General features: G+C 43.1%; 1 protein-coding gene across 2 annotated transcripts in view; it reads left to right on the forward strand.

Annotated features, from left to right (window-relative positions):
* Window positions 1–273: 273 nt before the first annotated feature.
* Window positions 274–21,320, forward strand: part of LOC137426851 (rhomboid-related protein 1) — a 48,409-nt gene continuing 27,362 nt past the window's right edge. For both annotated transcript variants that reach the window (XM_068115808.2, XM_068115809.2), the window contains exon 1: window positions 274–654. In XM_068115808.2, coding sequence (XP_067971909.1) covers window positions 616–654 — 39 coding nt within the window. In that variant the 5' untranslated portion in view covers window positions 274–615. The remainder of the gene's footprint in view (window positions 655–21,320) is intronic.

Here is a 21,320-nt window from a genome sequence, read left to right on the forward strand (position 1 = left end):
GAGGAGGGGGTGAAGGTTCGGGATGCTGAGGGAGGAGGGGAGGGTGAAGGTACGGGATGCTGAGGGATGAGGGGAGGGTGAAGGTACGGGATGCTGAGGGAGGAGGAGGAGTGAAGGTACGGGATGTTGAGGGAGGAGGAGGTGAAGGTACGGGATGCTGAGGGAGGAGGGGGTGAAGGTACGGAATACTGAGGGAGGAGGGGAGGGGTGAAGGTACGGGATGCTGAGGGAAGGGGGTGGTGAAGGTAAGCGATGCTGAGGAAGGAAGGAAGGGAGTGGAGGAAGGTACGACATGCTCGGGTAGGCGTCGGGGTAAGGTACCGCATTCTCGGGTAATGGTGGGAGGAAAGTACGGCATGCTGGGGGAGAGGGGAGAGAGAGGTGCGTGAGAACTGAGAGGAAAAGTGATGGAGCTGCATAGGGGATGAGTAGTACGAAGGAAAGATGATCGGCTCGTAAAGAAAAGAGAAGGAAGAAAAAAGGATTGGGAATATTTGGGTAATGTGAGGCGCAAGGAGAGTGGGTGGCTGAAGAAGAAGAAGGGGATCTCCCGATCGTCATGTGCGGGCGTACAGGGTGACGACGAGCGGACCTTACAGCGGAGCGTCGTCCGCCATGCACGACGATTCCCTGCTGCAGCTCATTAGAGATGAGGTAATTATAATAATAATAGTTTAAAATATATATACTCGTACTTCATTCATGTTGTACTACGTGTATCGTTTGATCTCGGTTCTGCTCTGCGAATGGTATCTATGTATCGAGTGATCGTCACAGGCGAAGCGATATCCCAGCGCTCTTCTCGATTACAAACTTTCTTTCCATCATTTATGTATTTATGTCGCATTTGCAGCAGATAATGATTGACGACTTGATTGTCAAATCAGTAAATTGCGATTTTATGCGGTGGGGAAGGGGAGGGGAGCACATGGGGATAGAGTGGGGTTGGGAGGTCACGGTCGGGTTCAAATTCTGAGGGACTGCCCCTTCTTCATCCCCCAAAAATATCCATAATTGGGAACATCCTCAAGGACCACCTACTTTCAGAATAACAACTCTTAAACGACAAAAGTGACAGGTGGCTGTTTAATTGAGATTTTGTGCAGGTTAGTAGACAGGTGGCTGCCATACCAGGTTTCGAGTGTCCCTGTTTGTGACGTGTATTCACTGGAGTGACTGTCTGTACGAGCACCAATTCAGACTTGGTCATGTTTTTAGTGAATGCAGATATTTGACTGGAATTAAATTCTGTATTCAGCTCGCAGGTAGCACTATTCATTACTGACGTGCGTCTCTGCAGGTGATGCAGTACCCCTGCACGTTAAGAGTGGGAATTTGTTCAGGGTGCCGGCGATAACTCACCTATTCTTTACAAATGATTTTGTGGGATCTTTAACTTGCACTAACTAATCCTAACAAATGGGACAACCCGCTTAAGGTCCCTCCAAAGGATGGCATGCTTGGTGATGCTCTCCCCTCCGGACTGTGGCGGAGCACTAATCCGACCCCCTATAGTCATTTCGGGAATCAAACTCAGGGTGGACCGCTCCAACTCCAATCCTATCAAAGTATAAATATATCCTAGTGTGGTATAGGAACCATGCTTCGTACGTACAGCCGTGGCCAAAAATATTGGCACCCTTGCACTTTTTTCAAATAACTCACAATTTTCTGTAAAAAGAAGTTGAAATTGACAAAAGTATTTGGTCTCCACAATTCTTTATTTCACTGTTAATATTACAGAACCTTTGTTTTTGTTTCAGAACTTAATATATCCTTTTAAAACAGAAAATAAAAGAAATGGCATTGACAAAATTATTGACACCCTGGACTTAATATTTGGCAGCACGGCCTTTGGACAAAATAACTGCAGTCAAGCGCTTCCGATAGCCATGAATGAGCTTCCTACACCTCTCTACTGGCAGTTTGGCCCACTTTTCTTGTGCAAACTGCTCCAGTTCTCCCAGATTTGAAGGGTGCCTTCTCCCAACTGCTGTTTTCAGATCTCCCCACAGGTGTTCAATGGGATTTAGATCTGGACTCATTGCTGGACACTTCAGAACCTGTCCAGCGATTTATCTTGAACCATTCCTGGGTGCTTTTTGAAGTGTGTTTGGGGTCATTGTCCTGCTGCAAGACAATGACCTTCGACGGAGACTCAGCTTTCTGAAACTGGGTTCAACATTGTGCTCCAAAATGCCTTGGTAATCTCCTGATTTCATGATGCCATGCACACATTCAAGGCACCCAGTGCCAGAGGCAGTACAGCAGCCCCAAAACATCACTGAACCTCCTCCATGTTTGACTGTAGGGAAGGTGTTCTTTTCTTTGAAGGCTTAATTTTGTTTTCTGTAAACATAGAGATGATGTGCTTTACCAAAAAGCTCTAATTTGATCTCATCCGTCCACAGGACATTCTCCCAGAAGGATTTTGGCTTGTTCAGGTGCGTTTTGGAAAACTCCAGTCGGGCTTTCTTACGTCTCTCTCTCAGCAGTTGGGTCCTCATGGGTCTCATACAACAGAACCCCTTTTCATTGAGTTGGCGACGGATGGTGCAAGTTGAAACTGTCGTACCCTTGTGTCTGAAGGTCAGCTTGAATCTGTTTGGCAGTTGATCGAGGTGCTTTCTCCACCATTCAAACAATGATTCGCTGCAATCTTCGATCAAGTTTCCTCCTGTGGCCACATCCAGGGAGGTTAGCTGCAGTGCCATGGGCCTTAAACTTCCTGATAACATTGCGTGCGGTGGACACAGGAACATCAAGGTCTCTGGAGATGGACCTTTCACCTTGATATTGTCCATGCTTGGCTACAATCTTGTGTCTGACCTCCTCAGACAATTCTCTGGTTGTCTTTCTTTTCTCCATGCTCATTGCGGTACACACAGTGACACAAAACAGCAGAATGACTCCTTTTCTCCATTCAAACTTGTTGAGTGAGTGATTTTTATATTGCAGGCACCTGCAACTCAGCACAGGTGAGTTCAATACCAAAGTAAAGGAGAATCACCTGCTTGAAATCTAATTATTTCTAACAACTTCTAAAAGGTGCCAATAATATTGTCCGGGCTATTTTAGGATTACTGTGTGGAATAAGCTAAGACTTAGTAATTTTTTCAGCTTTTTTGTTTTGTTCCACTGCAAACAAATGAAATACATATGTGGATACCAAAACATTGTTCAATTTCAACAATTTTCTGGAAGAAATGGTGCATTATTTTAAAAAAGGCTCTCAGTAGAATGCATACTACCTCCACCAGGCTGAATAGTTTACATTTTGTATCCCACCCAGAGGTCGGATCTGGATAGCGACTTGAACCAAATCTAATTGGCTTGTTCTTGTCACTTACCCACTCATCCGTCTAGTTTTTGTCAGACGTCATCCACAACTTTTTGAAATATGTTATATATCACTTTTGGCCTTATCACTTGATGGTGAAGAATCACTTTACAAATTCCCAGATCCAGATAAAGATCTTCACCAAAATCTAATCATTTCATCCTTGTCAAATACCCAACCTGTCCACCTAAGTTCGTCCGAATTCGTTCACAACGTTTTGAGATATCCTGTTCACAAACAAACACGCAGACAGGGGTGAAAGAAAACATAACCTTCATCTACCTTCAGTGGCGGAGGTAATATAAGGTTTATGATTCTAGGTAAGCATCACTGACTTCCTGCTAGATATCAAATGAGTTTTTAAAAATTTAAGGATGCGTTTACGTTTTTTAAACGTAAATTTTCATTTACGGACGCTTTCTGACGGTTCTGTGATTTTTCCGGTGTATCTGCTTCAATGTCCTTTGGCATGCCAAATTTAAGCTTTCTACGACACGCGGAAGGTACCGAACATTAATATCAGTCAGTGACGGAGTGGTTAGATAGAATGACCTTTATATATTAGATATATACAAAGATATATACAAAAAATATATACAAACTGTTGGAAAATCTAACCTCCCTCCCTCCTCCATGATTCTCCACCACAGCCAGTTTTGTTTGAAGTTAAAACTTTTATTTTACCACATTATACATAAGTGTCTGAATGTTTAAGGGTAGCCCCGCAATGCTTTTATTACCTCACACATGCTAAGCGAAAAGCAGGGTTAAGCAATTGGTTCCCTTCTCTCTGTCGGTCTACAAACGTCAGTTTATGATTGAGGGACAACTTGATTACAATTGAATGTTTTACTGTGAAACCCCAACATTCACGGATTTGACATTCGCGGACCCCACGTATTCATGGTTCATAAAATGTCACTTGCTTCTACATTTGTGGCCCTGTGCTTCATGTATTCACAGTTTGTTTGTTTTTTGGGGTGCAAAATGGTTTCTTGCATAATTATTTTATCATATACTTTTGATCGGGAACCATGAGTGATTATCTAATTATTGTCGTGTGGTTTGACTCGGTTAACACCAAGCATCACCACGGATGGAATAATCGAGCTTAACGAGGCGTTTCCAATTCAATGGCGGATCGATACACCAGCCGGGGATTGGGGAAAAAAGCCGCGGCTTACCTTTTCGGCCCCGACGATGTCTCCTCCCTGCAAATTATTAACTTCACATGAACACGGAATAATGTACAACAATAAATATTTATTAACGGAACCGAGAACAAGGAAACGCGAAGGAAGAAACTAAATCCTAAATTGGGACGTCCCCGTACAGACTTCAGATACGAACAATGGGAGAGGATATATAGGAAGAAACAATCCTAAATTGGGACGTCCCCGTACAGACTTCAGATACGAACAATGGGAGAGGATATATAAAATAAATGTCTCGTCGTGTTGTGGAATGTGGTGCATCTTATCTCAATCAGTAGTCTGCAGTCGTCACGGATTGTCTGGCTCCGAGTGCAGTCGTCCGACCGTGGTTCCGGGCAGTGGGAAGTAGGCCTCGTTCTGCCCCCGTTTGCGCTCCACCAGGCCCACGGACGCCACTGCACGCCAAGCCTCGTGTCCCCGCGCGATCGTTTGAGAGGTTCGTGCGTGAATCCGGGTAAGAGAATCGTCGGCGTGCCAATGTCCTTCCAACATCAAACGAGCGAGGGTCCAAACGCGACGAGGTCCAACACATGAGAGGGTCCAGCGCGAAGGGACAGTCAAGGGAAGGCAAGAGGCAAAGTGAAGAGCTCAAAATGCCGGCGAGTGAGCGGTTTTACTGGTGGTCTTCTGACGTCAGCTCGCTTCCCCTCCAACCAGTGCGTCGCTTCTAACCTTCCCGAATCTTCTGCTCTCATCCGTCCCGTCCCATTGGCCGAGCGATTGGCGCCCTGCTCCATGCCATTGGTCGGTGGCCAACCACAAGTCCTTCTTTACTCCAATCATGGGGAAGCTCTCTGCCCTTCCTTGGACCAATCGCACGTCCTCCCCTACTCTGCCAATCAGTGTGGTGTTTGTTGCTCGCCCCTCCACTGGCCAATCACTAGTTCTCCTGGGCGTGGCTCCCAGCCTGCCCGGCACGATGTTCGAAAGCCATGGTGTCGTTGTACGCGGCCGCTTCCTGCCTGTTTCTTCCGGTCAGTTCTTATGGTCAGTCATTGTAAGGGGGGGTTGGGGGGGGAATTTAATTAATGTGTGCACTGAGGGCCTATCTAATGTCTACAAGAGTGCGTTGCCATAAGGGACACAGGTATGATCACCAGGTCTGACAAACAGGGGAATTATCTTAGTCCCTAGAACTATTTATCAGTCCCCATTCCTCGTAATGGGGATGAAGACACACCTTGATCCGACAAACCGGGGGAAACACAGAACTTATTACAGGTGAGATTCTCTAGCATGACAGACGAAGCATGATACCTATTCAGATCTACCTAAATCTATATATGTCTACCCCGAAATTCACAACATTATATATCTGTTGTTTAGCTTTGAAGGAAGACTCTAGACCCCAAATTTTTTTTTTTAGTTAAATGCTTCTACATAATCTTTGATCAGTACATAACAACATCATCTAAAAAAAAAATCAACCCGTGAAGTCTTTTCCTTGTAATCCGACCTTAAATGCGCCAATGATAGACCATCGACGAAAACGCTTCTGCAAATCTTAGACCACGTGCCCGTGCACAGTATGACGTCACACGAGGTGATCGGGGAAGCCGGAAATACTTTACAAATGGTTTACAATACAAAACAATAGTGTGGAGTGTTTATATTCTAGTTATATTGTCCTGCATATCGGATTCTAAATGGTTTATAGTTGTGTTTTGTATGGGTGCAGCAAAGTCTCGGAGCCTTTTGTGCGAACACTGCATGAATTCCCGAAGGATGTTGCCAGTAATAACACTTGGAAGAGGTTTGTCTGACGAACTCGAGCACGATGAAAAGGTCCTACCAAGTCGACGAGGCATTGCAGTGAACATTTTTAACCAGAGTGCTATGTCAACTAGCAATGCATAGGCCTAGGCCTATACTAAATTGTAAATGACGTTTGTGTCATGTATAAAATGTGGGCTATCCCCCCACCCTCCCCCTCCCGGGATGCGAGCATAATTGTTTATGTATTGACTTATTTCGGGGTCTAGCGGAACATGCCTGCCATAAATATAAATAAATTGGCCAAAATTATACGAAACACCGACGTACAGTGACGAGTGCATTTGTACACTACACTCAGTAGCTGCAGCCTGCGTGTCTGTGGCTACGCCATGATACAGGCACAAGGCGATCGGGTTTTTACCATTTTATCGATCAAACAAAGTCACTACTGCAATAACACTCGCTTGATATAAATATTCCTTGCATATTTAACCGAAACTATCAACAAGTAGGCTAGCCCAACAGGTACCAGTAATCTAAATCTGCGAGCCGTTCAGCATCATCTTCGTCGTTTTCCACTTCGACCTCCATATTGGCCGCTGGATCTTCGTCAGTGTATTCCGGCTCAAACTGATATGGTTTGATATTAGTATAGTAGCTGCAGCCTGCGCCATTATGGTTGAACTGTTGAACATTATGGTTGAACCATTATGGTTGAACACAAAATTCTCTCCGTTCTATATCAAATTCTTCTACAATACTTTCCTCAGCCTCTGATGATACGTATTCATCGGCTGAAAAGTCCGACAGATCGGAGGAAATATCGAGCGATTCGGAGTCAGAAACTTCTTCTTCTGCCAAGTCTGCCATGTTTATGCACTGTGTGCACCGCGATCAGCTGAGATCGATACCTCGTGTGACGTCACAGTGACGTCACAAGGATTCCAGAACTAGCTTCTTTTTTTTTAATCGTGCCTTTTTAAAAACACATTTTACTACTAATTTAGCGTCGAATTTTTTTTTCCTTTAAAAAAATTAAACATTACCTAATTCTAAAGATTAAAATAATAAAAAAATTTTTTGGGTCTGGAGTCTTCCTTTAAGTCTTATGATTCCTTTAGTCTGCACACGATCTTATGTGATCCCCAAAGCAAGTCTTGGTCCCGGAAATAGTTGCCGTTTTGCTCGGAGTCCAAGCCTGATGGAAGACACGGCACTCCGCATTATCTTGAGAAGATAGATATTGAGTTTAAATTGCATAATTTTAAACGTGCTACCATCACAGACCTTAAAGGTGATATTATTTTATTTTATTATGAAACCAAAATAAAAGTTCATATTTACTTGCCATGAACTTACTTACTTACCATGAACCATCCTCACTGATCGGAGCAAAATTTACACCATATCCCCAAAGTGTAAAAGTGCAAGATTTACAATTTTGAAAATCATTCCAATCAGGAAACTTACTCTTTTTAATGATGTCATAAAGGAAACAAAAAACAGGCACGAACAACTGAAGTGATGTAACGTGCTAAAGGTGGTGTAAAATAAGCTGCATCAACGGCGGTAAATTTCCGAAAAAGAATTCTCCAACCTTTAAAATAGATTTTATTTCAATTGAATTATATACTTAAACACTGCAGAACACAAATTGTCTTTTTGACACTTTCAAAACCCTTCTGTTTAGCAGTACTTTGACAAAACATTATGGTATTTTACATAATCACGGCCAATCAAATTTGTCGCTCGTAGACTCCACCAATGTTCTTGTTTCCCAAGAAAGTGTGGGGTAAGGTGTTCTATGGACGTTCCAGTTTTATATTTTATTTGTTTAAGATGAATTCTCAAATTATATAAGTTCGAATACGCTTATCAAATCAGATTTTGAAAAGGAATCTTAAAAATTTGTCTTGAAAGGTGTTGATCGTAGCGAGCTGACAGCCCAATGCTTGTTTGACAAGTTCAGGTTTAGTGGCATAGGAACACGTATGGGCAGAGCAGACATCTAATGAACTTGATTTGTCAGGATAAAATCGTTTGAGGAGGCTAATGATTTCATACGTCCTATTAATGCCAAGATTTAAAAAGCAAAATGTACATTGCATCGGGCATGCTGTGACCTGACGTGATGGCGAACCGGAGTTGGATAAAGCAGAGACTTTTATGGTTATTCAGAACCTTATCCCAGCTATCACCGAATACAAAGGCCTCGAGCGAGTGTGATGGAACGACCAAACCATTGGACGCTATAAATCCAACCGAAGAACCTCGTAAATTGCTTTGCTTCATTTGGAAGACCCCTGCTTTCTTCTCGTAGGAAGGTGTTCATTCTCGTTTCAAAAAGCTTTTCTTTTTCCTTGAATCAAGCGAAACGGTTAACGTTAGTCTTGTTTTCACACCTTCACGGTGTGTCATCTTGCTGCCTGTGTGAATCATAGGTCTTAATTAAACTCTCCCTTGTTCATAAGGGCAGACAAGTCTGATGCTGGTCTTGCTTCATATGAAACTTCCTTCAGAAAATATTTGGCTCACCATTTTTAGAAGCTGAGTTCGTAAACAGAGTTTTTCATTATTTATTTATTTTATTCAACATGACTGTAGTTGCTGTTGGCACTGTAGTTGAATATTATAATATGAGCAGAATGGGGAATTAATTGGAAAAATGTCTGCTCGTGGAGAAGCTTGTCCATAAATCCCCGTGCACGACAAAGATATTGGTAGAAATCGGTGGACTGTACTTTTACGTGAATTGCAAAGATACTGGTAGACAATGGACAAACGTACTTCTTCCTCTCCTTTGACATCCTAAGTTATTCCCACATTCTTGTGGGGTCGGCCAGAGAACAACTTTGGCCCAAGTTTTTCAAGAACCGGCTGGCCAGGCCTGACGTTCGACGGAAGGTGATTTGAGCACAAATTTGTAAATTCAGGGTGCCTCCTCTTCGCGTCAATATTATAAGTGCGAGCAAATACGTCCTGTGGGTTGACATCCTTCTGAGGGGTAGCACGTACATTAATGGATTGACTTGAATGCGAAACACCAAGGTGAAAGTTTATAGTTGGGTTGAGATTCAATCTTAGGCAAGATGGCTCAGAGATGAGTGCTCGTACCTCTCGGCTATCCTGCCAGCCACAAAAATGCATGGTATATGGGAATTGAACCTGGGTTCCCCACACCATGACCCAGTGAGTGGTTCAAGTGGGAACACCAAAACGCCAACCTGATTCTCAGACTTTTTTCAACGTTTACGGTTTCTATATTTCATGTGTACAGTGACAAAATCGTCCAAAAGTCCTTTGGATTTTGGATACCCTTTTGTCAATGAAAGCAAAACGTGTTTCCTTGCAGTGTGCTGATTTTAGAGGAATGAATCCCCCAATGTACCTTGGTATGAAGGCATATTGTAAGGAGAACCTCCGACTTGAAAGGACATGCTTTATGCCAGTATACACCCACACATCGCACCGCTGTAAAGTCGAATTGATTGAAAATGCCCATCTGGTTGACTTGACATCTGCTTTGTGTGTGATTTGGTAGATTTTATTTATATCCTGTAATCCAAATGAGATGCAGGACAAGCTACAAAATGCATCATAACTAGCTTTTCTAAAATACATAATTATGCTTTCCATTAATCAAGGAAACGTGTGTGTGTGTGTGTGTGTGTGTGTGTGTGTGTGTGTGTGTGTGTGTGTGTGTGTGTGTGTGTGTGTGTGTGTGTGTGTGTGTGTGTGTGTGTGTGTGTCTGGCCACCTTCACCCCCCCCCCCCCTTCACTTTTTTCACATTTTGTTATATTGCAGCCTTATGCTGAAATCGTTTAAATTCATTTTTTCCCTCATCAATTTACACTCAATATCCCACAATGACAAACAGAAAACAGGATTTTAGAAAGTTTTGCAAATTTATTAAAAAGAAAAAACTGAAATATCACATTGACAGAAGTATTCATACCCTTTGTTATAACACTTGAAATTTAGCTCAGGTGCCTCCCATTTCTCTTGATCATCTTTGAGATGTTTCTACACCTTGATTGGAGTCCACCTGTGGTAAATTCAATTGATTGGACATGATTTGGAAAGGCACACACCTGTCTATATAAGGTCTCACAGCTGACAATGTTGACAATACAGCTGTATATATATATATACTATATATATATATATATATATATATATATTGTTACGGTTTTCCGCCGCCCTTCCTTCCCTTACCAAGCGGAGATTAAGCCCCTTGTTCTTTCTGGGCCGGCGGCGTAACCGAGACTTGAAACGCCCCTCCTGGGCAAACGCAAGGTCGGGTTTCGGGACAAGTCTCGCACTTACCTAAATACCTGCGCCGCCACGGAAGCGGGGAACCAAGCCTCGCACGAGCCACGTGTAATTTGGGTACACCGAGTGGATTGCGTACTACGTGGTCCGTGCAGTTACCGTTAATATTGGAACCCGATTAGAGTGGTTCTATTCGTACCACGCTTAGTCAATGATGAAAAACACGAGACAGTCAAATAAAGGAAGAACACTATTTAATTACTATTTACACTTATATGTACAAGTCGGTAGAAAGCAGACACAGAGCAGAACTTAAGCAATCTTATATTAATCCCAGATACGGGCCCGATCACACTCACAATGGGGAAATGCAGGTAGGATGGTGTTCACTCGCTGCCTTGGTCGTCCAGGAACGGCTTCGCCTGGCGTGGCGCTCCACGGTCACAGCACGTCCCACGAAGATGGCAAGCAGGTGGTGGAAGGGACCCTTGGAGCGCGTCTCTCAGCAAAGGGCACAGCAGGCATGAGGGAAATGTATGCGTCTCTCGCCGGCTTGGCGGCTTTCCACCGCGTTGAGTTACCGGCGCGCTATCACTCGCGTCACCCAATAGAGGCTCGGCCTCAAGCTCAACCGAGCGTCACTTTGGTACGAGCGCTTATACTTAGTTCACGCGCGTCTTTTCTCTGAACTCGTAACTCTCATCAATACTCAGTCAAGCGCCTCCCTTCGCAGAACTTCAAGCTCACCTCTCCACAGAAGGACTCCTGGTGGGGGCTTCGCGCAACGGGTTTTATTGCCACGCCCTGAGCCCTCTCGAATGTTCCAACCACACCCTGTGACGCAATGCCACAGCCACTCCCTTCGAGCCCTGATTGGTGGCTCGCGCTTACCGTCAGCCTCTCCGCCGCCCTCATCCGGTCCCTGCTCGATTTGCCAGGCCTGCCTCGTGTTAATTCGCGCCAAAAAGCCAAAGGCAGCATAAAGAGGCGTAAGGCGGCATAAGGCAATGGAGGCGGCATAAGGCAATGGAGGCGGCATAAGGCAATGGAGGCAGCATAAGGCAATGGAGGACCTACTCTCATTATTCTACTCAACGCAAAACTAACACAGGAAAAGGACTATGCTCACAAATACTAAGAAATAACTGCACTATCGCAAGGCTACATGTTGTAATGTGACTAACTATGAGGGGGAAATTTAACCTTTATTGTACAAAACTCAAAACCACAACAATATATATATGTATGTGTATATATATATACAGTTCATTCAGAAAGTATTCAGACCCCTTCACATTTTGGGAATGTTATGTTGCAGCATTTTGTTATTTTTTCACATTTTGTTATTTTTTCACATTTTGTTATGTTGCAGCCTTATGCTGAAATAGTTTAAATTCATTTTTCCCCTCATCAATCTACACTCAATACCCCATAATGACAAAGAGAAAACAGGATTTTAGGAAGTTTTGCAAATTTATTAAAAAGAAAAACTTGAAATATCACATTGACATAAGTATTCAGACCTTTAACTCAGTACTTAGTTGAAGCACCTTTGGCAGCGATTACAGCCTCGAGTCCTCTTGGGTATGACGCGACAAGCTTTGCACACCTTTATTTGGGGATTTTCTGCCATTCTTCGCTGCAGATCCTCTCAAGCTCTGTCAGGTTGGATGGGGACCGTCAGTGGACAGTCATTTTCAGGTCTCTCCAGAGATGTTCCATTGGGTTCAAGTCAGGGCTCTGGCTGGGCCACTCAAGGACCTTCTCAAAGTTGTCCCTAAGCCACTCCTGCGTTGTCTTGGCTGTGTGCTTAGGGTCATTGTCCTGTTGGAAGGTGAACCTTCGGTCCAGTCTGAAGTCCTGAGCGCTCTGTTTCAGATTTTCATGAAGGATATGTCTGTACTTTGCTCCGTTCATTGTTCCCTCAACCCTAACCAGTCCCTGCTGCTGAAAAACACCCCCACAGCATGATGCTGCCACCACCATGCTTCACTGTTGGGATGGTATTGGGCAGGTGATGAGCAGTGCCTGGTTTCCCCAGACATGACGCTTAGAATTGAGGCCAAACAGTTCAATCTTGGTTTCATCAGACCACAGAATCTTGTTTTTCACAGTCTGAGTCCTTTAGGTGCTTTTTTGCAAATTCCCAGCGGGCTTTCATGCGTCTTTCACTGAGGAGAGGCTTCTGTCGGGCCACTCTGCCATAAAGCCCAAATCGGTGGAGTGTTGCAGTGATGTTTGTCCTTCTGGAAGTTTCTCCCATCTCCACACAGGATCTCTGGAGCTCAGCCAGAGAGACCATCGCGTTCTTGGTCACCTCTTACCAAGGCCCTTCTCCCCCGATTGCTCCGTTTGGCCGGGCGGACAGCTCTAGGAAGAGACCTGGTTGTTCCAAACTTCTTCCATTTAAGAATTATGGAGGCCACCGTGCTCTTGGGAACCTTCAATGCAGCAGAAATTTTTTAGTAGGCTTCCCCAGATCTGTGCCTCGACACAATCCTGTCTCTGAGCTCTGCAGGCAGTTCCTTCGACCTCATGGCTTGGTTTTTGCTCTGATATGCATTGTCACCTGTGAGACCTTATATAGACAGGTGTGTGCCTTTCCAAATCATGTCCAATCAATTGAATTTACCACAGGTGGACTCCAATCAAGGTGTAGAAACATCTTAAAGATGATCAAGAGAAATGGGAGGCACCTGAGCTAAATTTCAAGTGTCATAGCAAAGGGTCTGAATACTTATGTCAATCTGATATTTCAGTGTTTTCTTTTTAATAAATTTGCAAAACTTCATAAAATCTTGTTTTCTCTTTGTCATTATGGGGTATTGAGTGTAGATTGATGAGGGAAAAAATGAATTTAAATGATTTCAGCATAAGGCTGCAACATAACAAAATGTGAAAAAAGTGATGGGGTCTCAATACTTCTGAAGGCACTGTGTGTGTGTGTGTGTGTATGTATATATATATATGTATATATATATATATATATATGTGTGTGTGTGTGTGTGTGTGTGTGTGTGTGTGTGTGTGTGTGTGTGTGTGTGTGTGTGTGTGTGTGTGTGTGTGTGTGTGTGTGTGTGTGTATGTATGTATGTATGTGTGTGTGTGTGTGTGTATGTATGTATGTATGTGTATGTTGGCTGGTTTTGGGTTGGGCTAGGCTAGCGGCTAGGGTGCCGGCTTAGGATCCGAGGATCCTGAGTTCGAATCCCAGTCGATTGCTGAATTAACGCCAGGGGGGTTGACTCAGCCTGTCATCCTTCCGAGGTCGGCAAATTGAGTACCAGTTCACTGGTAATTCCCTGTTTGTCGTTAAAGGCGGCAAAAAGGGTTGGCGTCAGGAAGGGCATCCGGCCGTAAAACATTGCTTCAAAAAGGGGACCAAAAAACAACAACAACCACGGTTCCCGAAAAAGGACCAACCCCCGCTTGCGGGGAAAAATGGCCTCTAAAGGTGGTTATATGTATGTATATGTATACGGTATATATATTGGAACAAATGGCAGCATGGGGGAGAAGAGAAAATAAAGGGTGCAGAAGGAATGAAAGTAAAGGACATTTTCAGGTTGAAGGTTTCGAAAATTGCCACTTTTACGTGCAGTGCCTTCGGAAAGTATTCACATCCCTTGATTATTTTCACATTTTGTTGTTGCGGCCTGAATTAAAATGGATTAATTTGGGATTTTTTGTCACTGATCTACACATAATACTCCAAATGTCAAAGTGGAATTTTTTTTTGATTCTTCACCATTGGGAGATGGTGACTTTAAGTGATGGTGAAGTGATTCTTCACCATTGGGAGATTGGGCTAAAACCAACATATGGCAGGATATCTCAAAAAGTTATGAATGGATTTGGACAAAACTTGGTGGACAGGTTGTGTGTGACGAGGAATAATCGATTCAATTTTGGTGAAAATCCTGATCCAGATCCGGCTAGTAGAATTTTTAAAGTGATTCTTCACCATTGGGAGATGGGGCCAAAAACGATATGCAGCAGGATATCTCAAAAAGTTGTGGACGGATGATTTTGATTAAATGTGATTCTGTATTGTGATTTTCTGGTCTACTCTGGGATACAATAACGTAAACTGTTCACCTGGCCGGGGTATGCTGTCTACTGAGTGCCGTTCTAGTTTACATTTAAGTATTCAACCCCCTGTGTCAATACTCCATAAAAGTGCCTTTGGCAGCGATTACAGCTTTGAGTTCTTCTTGGGTATATGCACATCAAGATGAGCAAATCTGATGCAGACATACGTGTGTATCAGCTTTGCACATCTGGATTTGGGGAGTTTCTCCTCTTCTTCCTTCCAGATTTGCTCAAGCTCTGTCATGTTGGATGGGGAATGTCGGTAAACAGCAATCTTCAAATCTTTCACCGATTCTCAGTGGGATTCAAGTCTGGGCTTTGGCTGGGCCACCCAAGGACCTTCATGTTCTTGTTCTGAAGCCATTCCAGTATTGCTTTGGCTGTATGCTTGGGGTCATTGTCCTGTTGGAACATAAATCCAAGTCATTTGCACTCTGAAGCAGGTTCTCCTGAAGGATTTGCCTGTATGTGGTGCTATTCATTGTTCCCTCTATCCTTACAAGTCTCCCAATCCCTGCCGCTGAAAAGCATCCCCATATCATAATTTGGCCATCACCATGCTTCATGGTAGGGATGGTCTTAGATTGGTGATGAGCTGTGCTCTGTTTCCACCAGATGATACTCTTTGCACTCAGGCTAAAGAGTTCAATTTTCGGCTCATCAGACCACAGAATCTTTTACCTCATGCTCTCGAGTCTTTCAAGTGCCTTTTTGCAAACTGCAGGTGTACTGTCATGTGCCTTTTTCTCTAGGAGTGGCTTCCAGCTGTCCACTCTCCCATTAAGCTTAGATTTGTGAAGTGCTGCAGAGACCGTTGTCCTTCCGGCAGGTTCTCCCATCTCAGCCAACGAACTCTTTAACCAATCCATGTGAAACTTTAAATTTGTGATCAACTACGAAGGGAAATATAGCTTGTTAACAATGACACCATCAGTCACTTGGTATGACAGTCATATTGGATCATACAAAAACCTTTAAAAATCCCCACCTCTGAAACTGCTTCACTGATCAATGCAAAACTTTACAAATGTGATTGACTGCATGTCGGAAATATAATTTGATAACAATGTCATTGGTTACATGGTCTGGCAGCCATGCATTGGTATTGGATCAAAGGAAAACCTTCAAAAATTATCTTCTCTTAAACCGCTTAATGAATCAATGTGAAACTTAAAATATATGAACAACTACCTCTGCAAATGTTTGATCAAAATAAGCTGATCCGAAACATAATATGGCCACCAGTGACGTCATAATACAGAGAGTGGGCAATATCTCGAAACGTATGAATTTTAGACATCTTGGAGTTGATCCTTATCAAATAGGGCTAATTTTGACACAACAGGAAGTGACATCATCATACTGTAAGTGGGCACATCATGAACAAAGGCTCATTTGCAACAGGGAGTTGCACTACTGTGAACATCACGTCAATACTACCTGACCTAAACGGTGTATTCTAAATCCAGCTCTTATTTTTACCCTGATCCATCCATCACTGTTTGGCAACCAGCCAGGTGAACTACAGGATCATTGGTCCTCTTATTGTGAGAGCCAGGCCACATTTGATTAGAATATTGAGCACAAAAGCTTCAGTGATATTAGAGGAATCGACTATCAGCTCTTATACAGAAAACCTAACACTTGCATTTTTCTAGGTCGGCTTAAGACCCTTGGTTGGCACCCATGTGAAATGGTGCCATAAGTCACTTTTGTTTAGACATTTGTGCACAAATGTAATTTTTGATATATGGCATCCTCTTGTGAGCCTCTTTCAGAATATCGAACTTGAGATTTTGTTGAGGTCAGTCTAATGAGCTTAAGAACGCCTCTAATTAGAGCTAATTATGACTTTCAAGCACAAGATTGAACCATATTGCAAATAGAAGGTGGGTGAATTACGATGCGTTAAGAATGCATACAGGTCAGCCTAAGTGTCTTAAGAATCAATTAAAGATTATTAACACAAACATGAGAGTTCAATGCACTTTAATCAAATCTTGAATAAAAATTGCTCAGAAAAATCTGAAAATCATATCGATGTATCTCAGTTGTCATTGTGAATTGTGAATTACTGTCGTAATGGATTGCCAAAAGGCATCCATGGTCAATATATAATCAGTCATTATCTACTGAGTGATATATTTTCATCATCGCTGGAAGCTTCTTGCTCATCATGGCTGTTATCCTGAAAAATAGACGGTCGTGAAGAGTCATGTTAAATTATTGGCCTCTAAAACCCTACTCGAATCGTCCTTATAAAGGAGATAGGCACATATACTGTTATACACTGTGTTTTATGTGTATATAGATATATAATACCAGAATGTACAAAAACTGCTGGCGCTGTCCAAACCACGTTTTCTGAATGTGAAATATTTTGTAGTCCGAGCGTGTGGACGAGAGTGCCTGTACCTGCTGTGCGGTCAAATTCAGGTCATTCACTATATCTTTCTGGAATGTATTAATCCATTCCAGAAATTAGTTGTATGCCGATGTACATTTAATGAGGCCACAGTGTATTTTACATGAAGCTTTCATCACCTTCAAATGATTCTTAAGACACTTCGGCTGACCTGTATACATTCTCAAGTTATATGTTCTGTATCGTTATTCACGTTCCTTCAATGATGGTAGCTCTAATTAGAGGCGTTTCTTAAGATCATTAGGCTGACCTCACAATCTTAAGTTTCATATTCTGAAAGAGGATGACAAGAGAATGCCATATTCCAAAAATGTCCAAACAAAAGTGACGAATGATGTCATTTTAAATGAGAACTAAGTGTCTCTTAGGCTGACCTTGAAAAACTTAAGCATTGGGTTTTCTGTATAAGGGCTGATCGTCGATTCCTCTAACATCATTGAAGCTTTTGTGCACAATCTTCGAATCAAATGTGGCCTGGCTCTCACACTATATATTTCAATACAGTATGTCCAAACCATTTTGGTCTCTATTTCCATATTATCGTACTCAGTCAAATTTGTTAATGTTTTTTTCTCTGAACTCTTCATTTCTTGAGAGAATCCAATTTTATTATTAGCATGTTTCTCAAAAAGTGCTTTTCAAAGGAATTTAGTTCTCTTAGCTAATCTGTTTTTTATGGTCAATGTAGCTCGAAATAATCTTGCGAAATGAGCAATTATGTAGATCTGTCCACCAGAAAATATCAATCAAATGCAAGTGAGATCTGTCCACAGAAAAGCGAGTTTCACAATACAAATTGACTTGTTACCATCGCATCACCCATGGCTGTTTTGTAGATGGTGTCGTGGTTAAATGTAATTAAAATTATGAAATCCATTGATTATCAGACTTGGGGTCAGACTGGGGGTCATTGGGACCATCTTGAGGGGTCATTTTGGGGAATGCCAACGTTTTGATGGAGGCCGACAGGCTGCGTGGATGGGCCCTCCCTTTCCCAGCACCCCAGTGACCATTGCGAGGAACCAGATGTTGCTTGACATGGGAATTAAAACCCATTTGCTTATAATCTTATAATGATGAAGACATATCATCATTAAGCACATATATTCCTGGGCACGTATCTTCCATATATAAAAATCTATGTACCTCAGCAGTTACAGTTTAATAATTAAATATATAAAGTGCCAGTGGTATGGAAACAGCAGACGAAGCAAGGACATAAGCTGAGACAATTCCTTTTCATCTTGGACTAAAATAGCAAATAAACATGCACAGTTTACACTGGAACACTCTCTTCAAAAGCCTCCCCGTCCCCGTGCCTATATACATGCATCTTGTCTCTACTTATAACACATTGCCTCGACTGTGGTGACACAAGGCAGATCACACATTTCTGCAATACACACCTTATCTCTCAAGGCTTCTCGGCCTCTTTCTACCCTCCCAACCCTACGCTCCCTGGTGTGCCGCTTCTCGGTGGAGGAATGTATTTAAAGAGCTTTTCACGAAGAAACGGGGAGAGATATACGCTGGCTGACTTCTTTGTTCTGTATTTGTTCATTTATTTTGAGTATCCTTGTAGTTTTTCTTGTATTAAAGTCAATGTGTATCTCTCCGGTAATAAACGCTTTATATTAAAGCCTGGTGTTGGCTTAGCGGTTAGGGTGCCGGCTTGGGATCCTAGGATCCTGGGTTCGAATCCCGGTCATCACTGAATTAACACCAGGGGGGTTGACTCAGCCTGTCATCTTTCCGAGGTCGGCAAATTGAGTACCAGCATGCTGGGATGAATGATCCCGGTGTGTACCCCAGTTTAGAATAGGTACACCGTATCCCTTCGCATCGTAAGAGGCGACCAAGGGTTGGCGCCAGGAAGGGCATCCAGCCATAAAAAAAAACGTTGCCTCAAACAGGGAACCATGATTGTCATGGGGCCCGCAAGGCCAACCCCTGCTCTAGCAGGGAAAATGGCCTTTAAACGATCATTCTATTAAACCACGAAAGTAGAGGACATTCAATTCTTCCTCCACAATGGACTGGTCTCTGTCGTACACAAAACTCAAGACATCTCTGAGGTGATCACACTTCTATTTGCCAAGGTTGCAACCCCAAGATCAGATGCCATTACCATTGAATATAATGTTTAGTAGGATGTGTTTCAGATTTGAGAATTAAACAGCAAAATGGCCTCTAACTTCAGATGCCAAATGTATGTACAAGTGTCCTGTGTATAATTTTGGAAATGAAAAGTAAACATGTATTGGAAAGAGCTAAATATCTTTAGAATGCCCCACCTCCATAGGAAATGCCCTCACTGAGTGAGGAGAAAAAGGAGGCACCATTGTTGTGACATTGCTGGTACCCAGAGTTCCCTGGGAAGTGATGGAACTTCCCCCCAAGTTCAGTGGCTGTGTTTGTCTTGTCCAGCAGCCCTGTGTTGTCTTGTGTATTTGTCTGTATGCCAATGTGTGTGTGGCAGCTCCACTGTGAGCCTTAGATCTTCTAAAAAGAAATAATTAAAACCTCTCCTTTATATTCCATACTGAAGCACCATGGTACAAGGCCTAGGGGAATTCTGGAATTTCTCGTATTTACATTACAACGCCTTAACCTTTGTGTCTTTTTGTCCCCCGTCGCACCGCGGAGCGAAAGGGGGACTATGGTTTTCCCCTCCGTCTGTGTGTGCTTCCGTGCATGCGTGCGTGCGTTGAACCTTGTGAGCGGAATATCTTGAAAAATAAATGAACTACTAACCTCTAATTCGGTGTGTGGGTGTATCGAGGCATAAGGAAGAACGCCATTGAAAATTGGGTCGCCACGTCAAAATCCAAGATGGCCGCCTTGCGTCTTCCACTTTGTCAACTCACATCACTTCACCGACGGGGGACCTAGGGGTAACGCTTGATTTTTATGGTGATTACAACATTGGCATCTGAAGAAAAGCTGTTGGTGTTGTTTTTTTTTCTTTTCAAGAATGATTCCTATCGACTTTGCTTCATTTTTGCTGAAGTGCTGATGGTGACATCATCAAAAGGTCATCCATACATCTTGAACATTTTACAAAGATGGACCAGGGAATGTAACATAAACCTGTGCAAAACTTTCAAACTTCCCCCTCATCCTCACCAATGTATCTTACTCTTGACAGAGCATCGTGCTGCCAAAACAATCTCTTGGCAAGGGTTATGCTGGGTGGTTTGCTGTTGCTTTCCCAGCAGTCAGGGCAGGAATTTAATATTTGTTGAGGGTCCTGGTGAAAACTCACTAACTCTTCATCAAAAGGCACCTTGGGATCTTTAAGTACAGTAATGTCTACCAACGACCGGTGTCGGCAGACAGGTCCTCTGGCATAACCTTCTTCTGATGGATGGCACACACATTGATCCATCCCCCTGCACGCAAAACACCAAGGTGGCAGTTTATAGCTGGGTCGAGATTCAAACCCAGGCTAGATAGCTTAGAGTTGAGTGTATGTACCTCTAGGGCCTTGGTCATCGTGCCTGCCCACCCTACCCCCTAGGGTTGTATAAGTTGTATCGCCTTGCACTTACTGATTTTACCTGGCAATGGTAAGGAATAATAAATTGCAACAGCGACGCGGTGTTTGAAGGGAGAGAAGGTGTTTAGGCAATATAAATATTGGTGAAGTCTGTATTTGTTTTATCATTTGATATGGCGACATGTGACATCCATCCATCTGTGACATCCATCTGTACAACCCTGGTGTTGGGCTAGCGGCTAGGGTGCCAGCTTAGGATCCCAGGATCCTGGGTTCGAATCCCGGTCGATCGCTGAATTAACGCCAGGGGGGTTGACTCAGCCTGTCATCCTTCCGAGGTCGGCAAATTGAGTACCAGTTCACTGGTAATTCCCTGTGTGTCGCAAGAGGTGACTAACAGGGTTGGCGACAGGAAGGGCATCCGGCCGTAAAACATTGCTTCAAAAGGGGACCAACAAACAACAACAACCACGGTCCCCGAAAAAGGCCAACCTCCGCTTTGCGGGGAAAAATGGCCTCTAAATGTGTTTTTTTTTTGTTTTTTTTATGGCGACATGTGCACCTGTTTCATGATGCATAAAGTACTGATTTAAATCCTGTATTGATTTGACATTTGTCAAAATATCATTCTTTACTTACTGCTTGTACAAGCTTATCTGTCAGGTTAAGGTAATGTAGAAATACACCACTGGATTGTGCAAATGCATGTACTGAATGAAAGGTAAGGTATCCAGTCATCAGGAAAGTGTGTGTGCAAATG

The sequence above is a fragment of the Myxine glutinosa genome, chromosome 5 (assembly GCF_964187855.1).
Source record: "Myxine glutinosa chromosome 5, kmMyxGlut1.1, whole genome shotgun sequence".
Classification (NCBI taxonomy): domain Eukaryota; kingdom Metazoa; phylum Chordata; class Myxini; order Myxiniformes; family Myxinidae; genus Myxine; species Myxine glutinosa.